The following is a 13,212-nucleotide window of genomic DNA, read 5'->3' as shown; positions in this document are numbered from 1 at the left end:
AACACACAGTCAGAAATGCTTTACTGATTCCAACACAGTGAAGAAAAAATATAAGAAGTTGACAATCTTGTGGACATTTGCCTTTATGTAGAAATATCTTATGAATATATAAAATGCATTTTAAGTTAATGTATTTTCTATCTGGGAATGTGCTACTACTTAAGATACAGTACAGTAACATGAGGCTTCACAGCTGATCATACATGTGTCTGATTGTAACTCAACAGACAAAAGACTAAACTTTAATATGTACATACATTCTGTCTGAGGACGGGCTGAATGTAAGAAGAATGCAGGTATAAATATGGCTTCTGTTATCCGCCCCTTTTCTTCTACTACTTCTGTCTCACTTGGACAGTTTAGTGATGACCCGGATTAAAGCTCCATTCTCGTCCTTCAGTCTCTGGTTCTCCATATTCAGCTCTGCTTTTACCTGAAGGAAGGGAAGGAGACAACTGGTAGGCAAAGTCATGACATGATAAGAATACAAATTAAAAACTCTAAACAAAGAGATTTAGGTTACTTAATATAGATATTTGTTTGCCATACCAAAAATGTCAATCTATATTTGGATTGTGTCTTGATATTTTGGTAGTATTTTCCTATGCCATGCCCAAGGTTTTAGAGTTGATTCATGCAACATTTTCAGACTCCATTACATCGAATTCAGATTATGTCAATTAGTCATGAATGTTTTCCTGTTTTAATTGATACTCACCATATCATTTCGGACAACTCCACTTCCTGCATTTGTGTGTTTCCCGTCCTAATCACCTCATTATTTTCTGGGTGTATTGAGTCTTTCCCCTCTCTCTCGGTGCCAGTTATTATCTTGTGTCAAGTGTTCTAGCAATTATCATATGGTCTGGTTTTCCTCTCCCTCTCCCTGCTAAATGTGTCTATCTTTAACTCTGAACCCAAACCTTTGCCAAGTAAAGACAGTATCTTATTTTGTTGAACTAATATAATTAATTGAGTAATGTTGCCCATGGTTTCGAGACTAGTTACATTTAATAAAGTTTAGTTTAGGGTTAGGGTTGGTTACATAGTAGACTTAAACACAGGTGCACTAGTAAAAGACTATTGTATTGCTAACTGATCCTGAACTAAATGTAGCTTCACATAAACAACTTGGTTGTTCAGGAGAAATGATACACTGAAAAGAATACATAGCACATTTACAAAAACACGAGATGTTACACTCACATCCAGCAACACACACACTACTGTACTGCACTTGCTCATTTAAATAAAGACTATAACAATGCTTCTCTGTTTTGATTACTTTCAAACCAGAATCTCATGTTTGTTTAGTCCCAAACAAGAGGTTTTTGTTTGTGTCCTATTGGGCATAACACAGCAGACATTTGTGAATGTTAGACTGTACATGAACGCTGAGGGCCAGCTCGCTGTCAAAGTGCTCAAACATTCCACAGCCAGCAGAGCATAATGGTGATAAATGATGTCAGCTGAGACAAGTGTTTGGACACACAGACACTTTAAACTGTGTGCATTTGATTGTGCATTGTTTTCCTCATGCCAAATAAGCTTAACTCCGTCCTGGGTAAGATATCGTGCTATATTGTTTATAATACATTTTTTAAAGGCGACTGTATGGTGAATGTTAGGGTGAATTACAAGACAACTTATTCATCGAATTACCTGCAACTGCTCTTCCAAATCCGTTATCCTCTTTTTTATACTCCAACTTTCCTATGGGCAAAACATTCAGATAAATAAATAATTATAGAAACTTTTAAAGAATATATGTTTTAGTATTATCTGGATTTTCTTTTACCTTTTTTTCTGTCTCAAGCATGTTGGAACTACAATCTTCCGCTCTTCCCTTCTGCAACAATGAAAGTCATTTACATTTTTTTTTTTTACAAATCCTTCAACTGCAGCATTATTGGCTTCTCTATTTTCATAACACTGAGCAAGTGTTGAATGTAAAGTGTCAAATATATCCACAGTTGCACACAGAATCTCGAAAGCGGATAACAGTTATTTCATTGTGGCTTACTGTACGTATATCATTTATGACATATCTCTCTCACACTTTTACCTGATATTGTCATGAGAATATATGGGAGATATTTGGATATGTACTAAAAAATTAAAATCTGAATTATTGAAATTATTGCTTTTTTTGCTCTGCTGAACCCATTTGTTTCATACTCCTACATTTAAATGAGTAATAATGATGTGCTTTACCTGTGTTCTCAGCAGCTGGTCTTGAATCATTGCCAGTTCCTGTTTACTTGTTTCCAGCCTGGACTTCAGCCTGTGGTTGGTGGCCAGTGCCTTTTCATACATCTACAAAATATTCACTTGTTAGCATTTCTAAAAGATTGTTTGTTTCGCAGCAAAAAAACATAACAAACATTGACTATAACAGCAACAGTGAAGGTGTGTGGGTGTTTTAGTATGCTACTGATCATTATAATTCCCAGACCATAAATACTAAAGACTTTCCCTTACATACCATCTATCACAACAAACAGGTCAAAGTTTACACTGATCAAGGGAAATATCGATATCTACTAGATCGGCATAATGATTTCTATTGATTGAACATATTTCTATAGACCTTTTGTATTGATTAATCTATCCTTTATTCTACAAAACAAAAATGCCTACAAAATGTATCTATATTTCAGGATGATGCATTCAAATGGAACTGTGAAACTGTGAAACTGGGAAAATGTCAAGATACTGAATTTACAATAATAATAAAAAAAGACTCAATTTCTGTTGATATAAAGAATCATGAACTAGGTTGCTTTACTTTTAATGTATCATTTGTGTGTGTACTTTTATATCCATTTGATTAATTGTTGGCAGTGCAGCATTTTTCTATGATTTTTTATTTGTCATTCTAGTATAATTTTTTGTTTTGTTTTCATTAGATACTTGACAAAAGCTCAGTCATCTTGTGGTGTACAGTATGGACAGGATTTCCTTTCATTCACCGTGATCAAAGCCCTTGCTTGGATATTTAACCCACCCTTTAGGTGAGTTAATTCATTGTGATCACTTTTAGTTTGAAAACCTTATTTCTGTCTGCATCACTTGCCTTTTTATAGTCATTGTTTGCTGACTCTTCTTCTGCCTTTTTCCTTGCAGACAGTCTGTTCTCCCGTCTTAAGAAGTAGGACTCGGCGTGGTTTGTTGACGAGTCATTGGAGACATCGGAGGAACCCGACGAGCTTAATCTGGAAGCAAAAGAGAGGTATTACCTTTCAACTCTGGGGTTAACCTCTGTTACTGTCTGAGTTTAATCTCACTGATGCACTGATTGAGTTAGGTGATAACTAAATGTCTTTTGTACGTATTAATAGTGTGAAGTGGATGTTCTTACCTAGACAGTTTCTCGTGCTGAAATAGAGGAAAAAGGTTTTAGAACTTGCTGAATGAAAAATGCAACAACTCGCCAATATTTCCAGCTGTTCTTAGCCAACCTTTAACCTTACATTGAAACAAACAAGTCATTAATTGTCACTATGAACCGTCCTTCGTCAGTAGATGCTCTTTACTGCACAAATAATGACATCACACAGCTTGATTTCATCATTTGTTTGGCAGGCCGTTAGCCAGATTAATGATGTTCATGCTATGCAGGAAAACAATTCCACAAACCATTTGGTATATTGCACTATTTTTTTTAACCATGTTGACCAGTTATTATGAATAATAGTGTACAAATGCAGTTTAAATGCACAGAGGAAATATTTTATAAGATGTCCTGTAAATGTCAGCAAATGTATTCCTTATCAGCAGATCTAGAAAGCAAAGCTCAGTGATTCTTCGAAGGGACATTACCAGGAATTCCTCATAAAAGTTTTTCTTTTTATGTTTTCCAAGAAAAGGTTTATGGCAGTCAGAAATGTCAAGCCAAGTTAAAAGAAGAGGAGAGGAAGAGATCTCTTAAATAAACTGACAAGCAGAGATAACTAAACACATCCAAAAAAGGTAATAGTTCTGGCAGTGGCTCTCACTATGTGGTCATTATTGCCTGCTGAAGTTTGAAGGGTTATAAGGTTTCCTTGGTGGGATATTTTCCACCAGAAGAGCAGATCAAAAGCTAAAATATAAAAACGAAAACCCCCTTAATAGACAAAAGGTAGCCTGATGAATTTCATTGACTTAGGTTTAAATCACCAGTAAGTGTAATATTTTACAAGTGAGTGCGATGATATATCCAACACATTGATCAAAAATCTCCCATACTGCAGGTGTTATGACATCTGGTGAAAGTCATAGTATAATATTACATACGTTTCACACTCAAAAACTATCAGTGACCCCTGGCGCCATAAATGGACACATCTGCATTTATTATGTTTCTACAGTCTTCTTCAGTACTCCGACATTCTCACTCACCTCTACAGCACATATAGGCAAGGCATGGTTATTTTACAAAAACCTTTTTATATATTATTCACTTGGATTATTATGTTCTGCACTTTTGTACAAAGTAACATATTAGCACACGCAAACAGTTACAAATAAATCTTGGTGCTGTATCACTCTCAAACAAAACGTCTACAAATGTATTCAGTCAAAAACAAGGCGATTCAGAATGTATTACACATTGCCATATACTTTGAATATTTGAATGTTTTTACAACACATACATTATAGAAAAGGGAAATATGACTTGCTCTTCAGTCTTTAATTAATACATTTAGTAGTTCTAACAATCAATATGTATTAACTTAGAGGAGGTAGTTATCTTGCCTGTATGAATTAAATCAGCATGTATCAGATAAATAATGCAATGAATAACTTATTTCTGCTCACATAACTACTGACACAGTAAATGAGGTCTACTTTTGCACTGAACTCTCTTGTTTGAGTAGCTTATTGTAAAAAAGAAAAGCAGACTGGTGACGAATACATTTATTTTTTGTTAGGGATCTTGCTATTTAACATAGTGCTGCACTGAGAGTTTATAGCTATTGCTAATCCCTTTTTGGAGTAATACATGTATAGTATGGTTAACTGCTTAAACAGTTACACGTCAAACTAAATAATTGAGACAGCAAGTGGATTACTATTAAATAGAAACAGTGCTTTAGGTTTCAGATACTTTGTGTAAACACAGTGATACGCCTCTGCTCAGACATTTACAAGAGCTCTGGATCTCCCCCAGACTCTGATGTCAGCTCCTTTAAGGCTCTCTGGACACTTGGCTGTGCTCGGTAAACGGTCATTAATGATATACAGTGTGCAGACTTGGAAAGAGTTCTGGTTTGGATTAGGCGACAGCACATATAAACAGATGCTGATGGAAAGGCAGGCGTATGTGTCCCATCTATGTGAGCGACTCTGTCACTAAGCTGTCCTCCAGCCTTTCTAGATTGCGCGAGGAACTTTTTGTCTGCTGACCAGCTATTCCCAAGTGGAAAAAGTGAGCCTCCCGCAGGACTAGCAGAGAGATAAACATCCATAAATACTGTGTCTGAGTTCCCACAAGCCAGTCCTAAGCACTCAGACCCTCCTCCTCTCTGTTCCCTGTCATCCTGTCTTTCACCCCATGCTTTCTTTCTTTCTCTCTCTCTCTCTCTCTCTCTCTCTCTCTCTCTCTCTCTCTTCCTGTATCCCTCTCTCTGTTTCTCTCCATGGATCTGTCCCAAGTGGATTCTAAGTTCACATAAACGGTTAACACTAACTGCTCATTACAACTCTTTCTTTGTTTCACTTACACGTTTTGTTTCTCCATGCTCATACACATCAACATGTGATTAAGTTTCACAGTTTGAGTTATTACAAACCATCAGAACCATGTCAGTGTTATTCGAGATTAAATACGTTGTTATCTTTAGTGCTGTGGGATCCAAAATGTGTCCCATTTAACTAAAATGTAAAGGCACATGACAAAGAAAAAGGAAGAAAACCTTTTAATCAAACTATTAACATGTTTCTAAGGTCAACATTGTACACTGATACCATGGGCAAATGGAAAAACCATTTGTTCCTTTATATATGATTGACTGTCAAATAAAGTACCAAGTTATATGAAAACATTGATATCATAGCTTTACAGAAACACTTGAATTGCACAATCTCAAAGAGAAACTTTGGTTTTGACATACTTTGTCTTGATGCAACATAATAATGCTAGTGCCATATACAGTATAAAGTGGTTTAGAGGACATTCGGGGGGAAAAAAGAAAAACGTTTGTGCATTCCAGCAGCTGTCATGTGTAAACAGTGTCCAAAAAAGGACTCGAGTTCATTTCAAATGAGGCATTAAGAAGTCATTTATGGCTTATCATAATTGTCCATGGATCTTTTATACTACTACGATTCTATGGCAGAGTAAACAAACACAGAGGAATACTTTTGTGGCTTGTTACAGTCACATTTGTTTGACAATCACTGAACTCTGATGTTAGTGTTTGCATCATGTCAGCCGTGGCATTTCCTCTTACCACACAGACAGTGAAAAGATTAGAGACAATCCTGCCTTACCTTCTGGCTCTTGGTAGAGGCAGTGGATGAAGTAGAAGAGTCTGAGAGCGTCTTTCTAACGCGTGGCTGGTCTTTGTTGTGAGAAAGTACAGATGACATTGCTCTCGAGGTGCTGGTCTCCACATGCAGCAGTAATGTGATTCAAATTACTTCCAAAAATAGTTGTTTTAAAAATAAAATGTCTTCTTAAACAAAAACAGCAAAGAAAATGTAGAGGGATCTATTTATAATCCAATGTATGGGTGTTTCCTTAGTTAAAGTGAGCAAGTGTGTTCTTCATGTGATGTCAGACATTGAATATCTGATGAGAGTGAAAGAGCTGCACATGTGAGAGCTGTGAGGAAGTGGTGAGACCGGAGAGTAGGCGGGGTGTGTGTGTGTGTGTGTGTGTGTGTGTGTGTGTGTGTGTGTGTGTGTGTGTGTGTGTGTGTGTGTGTGTGTGTGTGTATGTGTGTGTGTGTGTGTGTGTGTTTGTGTGTGTGGTTGTGTGTGTGAGTGGACACAAGGATCTGATAGCAGTATTGTTCTCAAGGGCTCTCAAGGGACGTAGAGTCATTCAGCCTAAAATGGTAAAAAATAAAGCATCTTTAGTCATAGAGTTTAATAAGGTATTTCTCTCAATTTTAAAATTGTTTACGTTTCAAGTGAATTTAATTAATCTCTTTTATTTTTTTATCTGTACAAGATGAAAAAAGAATTGAAGGAAAAAGTATTAAGATATTATACTTACTATAAGAAGCACTATCATACAATGTACGAACAAGTAGAGGTCCTAGTTCAAAATGCTTTTTAAATTAAAGTATTAGCATCAACATGTGCTTGAAGTACCACACATAAAAGTACTCATAAGGCAGAATTTCTAATTTCAACCACTTTATAATCTGCTGGTTTTTCCTAATAATAACACATGATTTAAGTAAAGATATTGAGTTACAAAATAAAATATTTCCATCTAAATAATAGTGTAGTAAAAAGTATAGCATCATGAATGCTACATAAAGTACAAGTACTTAACGAACATGTTTACATCCCACATGTTGAAACAATGCTGTTAAAAGGGTAATTCCTCAATAATAAAAAAAAGGGTTAAAGTTACATCTGAAAGTAAAACTAAAATGTAAAATAGGACACATGCAGTACAGTAGGTGATCATGTGTTTCTGTTAGAGTGAGATAAGGTTGAACAAAAAACAACTGGTTGGTCAGATACACAAATAGAGTCGGATTTCTTGTTTTAACGTAATCAAGCTGGAGGCTGCATGTGTAGAAAGCAGCCTGCCCTCCTACAAAAAACGACCATATAGGCCGATTGTTCATGACCTTATTACGACCCAGAGACACGTTTTAAAGTGTATGTTGTTTCTTACACAACCTGCTCTAGTGGTCGTGTAAGAAACAACATGCTCCCGCCAGGATAACGTGTATGCAGCTTCCATGTAAAGTTAGCGTGGGTGAAAACAGTTTTTCCGGTCTCGGCGGTCGAGCCAGCACCACCGGCTGGTCCACGTCCAAGTGAGCAGCCTTCACCCGGTCAACCGAGACGTGCTCAGCCTTGCCGCCCATTTCGAGCACCAGGTGCTTGCCACCGTGCTCCAAGAACCAGAAAGGTCCATCGTAAGGGGGCTGCAGGGGGCTGCAGGGGGCTGCAGGGGGCTGCAGGGGGCTGCAGGGGGCTGCAGGGGGCCTCTGTGTGCGTCGTGACGGGCGAAAACGTGCCCAGCCGAGCGTAGCTCCGCGGGAACTTGAGACCTTGGCGCATCGTGCTGAGTGGTCGGGACTGCAGCGAAAGCCTCCGCCGCGGCCGTGGCAGACCAGGGAGCTGATGCGTTTGGGAGGAAATCTCCTGGAACTCTCAACGGCTGACCGTAGACCATCTCCGCTGAAGAGCACTGCAGATCCTCCTTAGGCGCGGTCCTCAGGCCCAGCATCACCCAGGGCAGCTTGTCGACCCAGTTACCGTCCGTAAGTCCGGCCTTGAGGGCCGCCTTCATGGAGCGATGGAAGCGCTCGCAGAGGCCGTTCTGAGGGTGGTAAGCGGTAGTCCTGTGCAGCTTAACCCCCAAACCGCCTGCCACCGCGTTCCAGAGTTCGGACGTGAACTGAGAGCCCCTGTCTGAGGAAATGTCCGACGGGGTGCCAAAACGACATACCCACATTGCAATGAAGGCCCGGGCAACGTCTGCAGCCGATGTCGAAGCGAGCGGGACCACCTCCGGCCAACGGGTCGTCCTGTCCACCATGGTGAGGAGGTAGGAAAAGCCCTGAGAGGAGGGCAATGGACCAACCAGGTCACACCTCCTCTCAGGCACCAGGAAACGCTCCAAAGGAGCCTTCATGTGGCGGTGCACCTTAGCGCGCTGACAAGCCACGCACTCACCAGCCCAAGTCCTCACGTCCTTTTTCAGCCCATGCCAGACGAACTTCGCGGCCACCAAGTGCACCAAAGGCTTAACGCCGGGGTGTGACAGTCCGTGCACTGCCTCCAGCTGGCAGGAACGTCTGGCCGCGACAGGCCCGTGGAGACGTCACACAGGAGGGTAACGCCCGCGTCGCCAAACACCACATCCTCCAAGCGCAGCCCCGCGCCCTCCACCTTCAGAGCCTGGACGCCAGGGTCTGTGACCTGGTCCGCCGCCATGCGAGTATAGTCCAGGCCCAACTTGACGGCTCCGATCACGACTCTGGAGAGGCAATCTGCAACCAGGTTCGACTTGCCAGCCACGTGGTTAATGTCTGTGGTGAACTCAGAGATGTAGGAAAGCTGCCACTGCTGACGTGCCGACCAAGGCTCCGCCACTTTAGACATGGCGAAAGTGAGCGGCTTGTGGTCGACAAGCATGAAACGGAAGTGCCGCACGGCCAAATAAAGAGCCAGGAGCTCACGGTCAAAAGCGCTGTACCTGCGTTCTCTGGGCGTCAGCTGGCGGCTGAAAAAGGCGAGCGGCTGCCAAGCGCCCTCCACCCACTGCTCGTGCACCGCGCCGACCGCGTAGTCCGACGCGTCCGTGGTGATGGAGATGGGAGCCGTAGATGATGGGTGTGCCAGCAAAGCCGCCTGAACCAATACGGTCTTGACCTCAGCAAAAGCGACGTCCGCCTCTGCTGTCCAGTCGATCACCTGGACGGGGGTCTTGCCTTTCAGTGCTTCATACAACGGCCGCATGATGTGAGCGGCCCGGGCGATGAAACTGTGGTAGAAGGTCACCATCCCCAGAAACTCACGGAGCGACCGGGCTGTGAGCGGGCGAGGAAAAGCCGCAAAAGCCTCCACCTTCGATGGCAGAGATGCCACACCGCCCATGGTGACGCGGTGCCCCAGGAAATCAATGTCAGACATCCCGAACTGGCACTTTGCAGGATTGATGATTAATCCGTGTTCGTTGAGCCGCGAGAAAAGGGCTCGGAGGTGGGACAGGTGCTCCTGCACTGAAGCGCTGGCAACGAGTATGTCATCGAGGTAGACAAACACAAACGGCAGGTCCCACAGCACCGAATCCATCAGGCGCTGGAACGTCTGAGCGGCATTCTTGAGCCCAAAAGGCATCCGCAGGAACTAAAAAAGTCCAAAAGGCGTTATCACTGCTGTCTTGGGAATGTCCAGGGGGTGCATGGGCACCTGGTGGTATCCACGCACCAGGTCCACCTTGGAAAACACCCCCGTACCGGCAAGATGCACCAAAATGTTCTGAATGTGCGGCACCGGATAGCGGTCAGGCGTAGTGGCGTCGTTGAGTCGGCGGTAATCCCTGCACGGGCGGAAACTGCCGTTCGGTTTGGGGACGACGTGCAGGGGGGAAGCCCAAGGACTGTCGGAGCGGCAGACAATGCCCAGGCGCTCCATGGTTGCGAACTCCGCCCTCGCTACAGCTAGCTTAGAAGAATTCAACCGTCCGGCCATGGCGTAGACAGGAGGCCCCTCGGTAGTGACGTGGTGCTCCACGCCATGCTTAGTGGTAAGCTCAAAGAAGGTGGGCAGCGACAGGTCCGGAAACTTGGCCAAAAGTCTGAGAAACGTGTCTGCCCCCGACAGCGAGCCCGACAGCCCGTCGTACGCTGCGCTGCAAAGTGTGCACACGAGGGAAGAAAACGTTAAGGCATCAACCAAACGCCTATTCTTAACGTCCACTAAGAGTCCATGAGCACACAAAAAAATCCACCCCGAGGAGGGGAAAAGAAATGTCCGCTGTCACAAAATCCCAGCTGAAATGCTGTCCTCCGATGCACGAACACATAGGCCTCACGCCGTACGTGCGAATGGGACCGCCGTTAGCAGTCATCAACCGCGGTCCGTGCCCACGACGGGTGATGTCTTCACTCGACGCGGGAACTACGCTCCGTTGACCGCTCGTGTCACTCAGAAACAGGCCCCCCGAAACACTGTCGCTGACGAAGAGGAGCATGCCCGTGCCGCCGACGCTCAGGGCCACTACTGAGCGCCGGCCCCTCCGTTTCCCGGGGGTTTGTAGCTGCACCGAGCGATGCATTTCTTAGCCATTGTCCCGAAACGTGCGTGGTAAAAGCACTCTCCGGTGTCTCCACGCCGGCTCGAAACTGCTGTGTCCGGCCTCCGCCATGCTTTTTTGCCTGCAGACGGGCCACTGAGTGTCGCGGCTAACGTCTCTGCACCGGGCTGTTGTGTAGCCAGGAAAAAACGATCCGCTTCATCGGCCAAGGCACGGGGCTCCGTGACGGGCGTGTTGGCCAGCGCCGTCTGGACCCGTGAAGGTAAGTGACGCAGGAAAATCTCCGTGAATAAAATCCGGGGATCTTCCCCCCCCAGCAGATTTAGCATTTTCTCCATTGCTGAGATGGCTTGCTGTCTCCTAGGCCTTGAATGTCAAGTATCTGGCGGGCCCTCTCCTTAGCAGATAAGCTAAATGTCTTAAGGAGAAGAGCCTTAATCGCCTCATATTTGCCATGGTGTGGGGGGTCTGTGATAAATCCAACCAAGCTGGACGACATGGAGCTTCCCAGCGCTGCTACAACATGGTAGTATTTCAGGTCCCCGTCACGGACCTGCCAGCAGGCGAAGTGCGCCTCCACGTGTGCAAACCACGCCGCCGCGGCATTCTCCCAAAACTCCGGCAGCTTTACGAAAAAATCGCAATTAGCCATGTTCATTGAGACTTTGGAAACACACTCTCACTCCCTAAGCGTCCAGGAGCGACGCTTGGTCAGGGTCCCGTGGCGTCCAGTTGTGACGCGCCGAAGCTCCTTCAGCTTCATAAACGGACGCAAAGAGCTTTCAACTGATTGCAATGTATTCCCATCGGCGGCGGTATTTGACGCTCATGGAAGCACCGCACCCGTTTATGTCGGCAGCTCTTAAAGGCAATGTGAGCATCCATTCCCATTGGATAACGGAGAACTGTACACCCGGAAGTAAGTATTCTCCTTACTGTCGATTGATTTGACAGTGATATCTCCACTACTCATCAACTCAAAAACACCAGATTACCTTTGTTAATTAAACGACATTGATAGGTTTAAATTGTGTAAAATGCTTTTGTGTTTTTCCCCTTCAATTCTGAGAAACAACTTGTTTTCTCATGTGGAGTGCCAAAGAGACTACACTACCCACAATCCCCAGCTATTGTTGTGACGACGCCTGCCCGCTTTGCGACAAACCTTGTGATTAATCTTCAAGCTCTGGGATTGGATGTTGGAGTGACAGTGCGCCAAGGTTACGCCGAGCGTCAAGCTCTTTGAAATGGAACGAAACCACGACAGACTGAAAATACTGGACCCGAACTCCCCCCGAGAACTACAAATTCTGGCTATAGAGAGGCGAAGTCCCGCCCATCTACTTCCGAACCATGGGACCTTATTTCTGACAAATGATGTATTGAAGTCAATGTCCATTTGCATTCAAACCCCGTTTGAATTGTGCCACGAAGTACACATATGATGTTTGTCAATCTTAAAAAATGCTCAGTTTTAATCATTCTGTAAGCTCATTTGTTTGCAATTATTCTCCTGAAAGGTACTCTAGGACAAATATATTTCATGGCATATACTCTGAAAAGTTGCTAAAAATATATATGGTAAGGGTTTACATTTAAAATGTTGACATAACATGTGCATCATTTTGTGTCTGTTGGCCTTTAAGTAAATCAGGGCTGACTCAGAGTTGGCTGTCTCGGTCTGCACCTGCTGTAATCTCATTACAGACACAAATAAGACCAATTATTTCACAGATTTATATTCTTACAGTGACACTGATGAGTTACTCCTCCAGCAATGTGAAGTTCCACAGCACAATTTAGGATATAAAGATTTATTTCCCCCTGTCTTGCCAAACATAATTCTGCATTAGTTTTGTTTAAGCATGACATGTACAGTATAGCTTCAGTTTAAATCAGTTTTAAAGATATTTAAAAAATATGTATTTGACATTTAAAACGCCCATTAGGTCTTGCCTTTAAATATCAGATAAGTGTGTCTACTTTTAACATACAGCTCTGAAAGAAAATGAGAACGCTCCACATTTTTCTTGAATCTCAATCTCTACATACTGTATGTGGCAGCTAGTGTCTGTTGAATCCCAACACAGAGAAATGTTTTCAGTAGTTTATAGAGTAACACATATATTTTACTCAAACATGGTCTATAAATAGTAAAACCAAAGAAACTGATAATGCTGCAGTGGTCTCTCTTTTTTTTTTAGAGCTGTATGTGGCCATCAAGCTCCTACTCATGGTTTTGTCCTGAGAAATTAGTGCATTTATTAATACAG

The 13,212-nt window shown here is 43.2% G+C and overlaps 1 protein-coding gene across 1 annotated transcript; it reads right to left on the bottom strand.

Moving 5' to 3' along the window:
- Positions 1-67: 67 nt before the first annotated feature.
- LOC307040284 (protein phosphatase 1 regulatory subunit 12B-like) lies at positions 68-6,828 on the bottom strand. The gene is made up of 7 exons (XM_079682972.1): positions 6,478-6,828; positions 3,362-3,378; positions 3,077-3,215; positions 2,215-2,316; positions 1,799-1,849; positions 1,663-1,713; positions 68-433 (listed from the first exon to the last, which is right to left on the bottom strand). The coding sequence occupies exons 1-7, from the start codon at positions 6,574-6,576 to the stop codon at positions 347-349; spliced, it is 546 nt and encodes a 181-aa protein (XP_079539098.1). The 5' UTR covers positions 6,577-6,828; the 3' UTR covers positions 68-346.
- Between the last annotated feature and the right edge of the window lie 6,384 nt (positions 6,829-13,212).

The sequence above is a fragment of the Notothenia rossii genome, assembly GCF_949606895.1.
Source record: "Notothenia rossii genome assembly, chromosome: 5".
NCBI lineage: Eukaryota > Metazoa > Chordata > Actinopteri > Perciformes > Nototheniidae > Notothenia > Notothenia rossii.
Note: the sequence above shows the minus strand (reverse complement) of the source record. Positions and strands in the feature narration are given on the sequence as shown.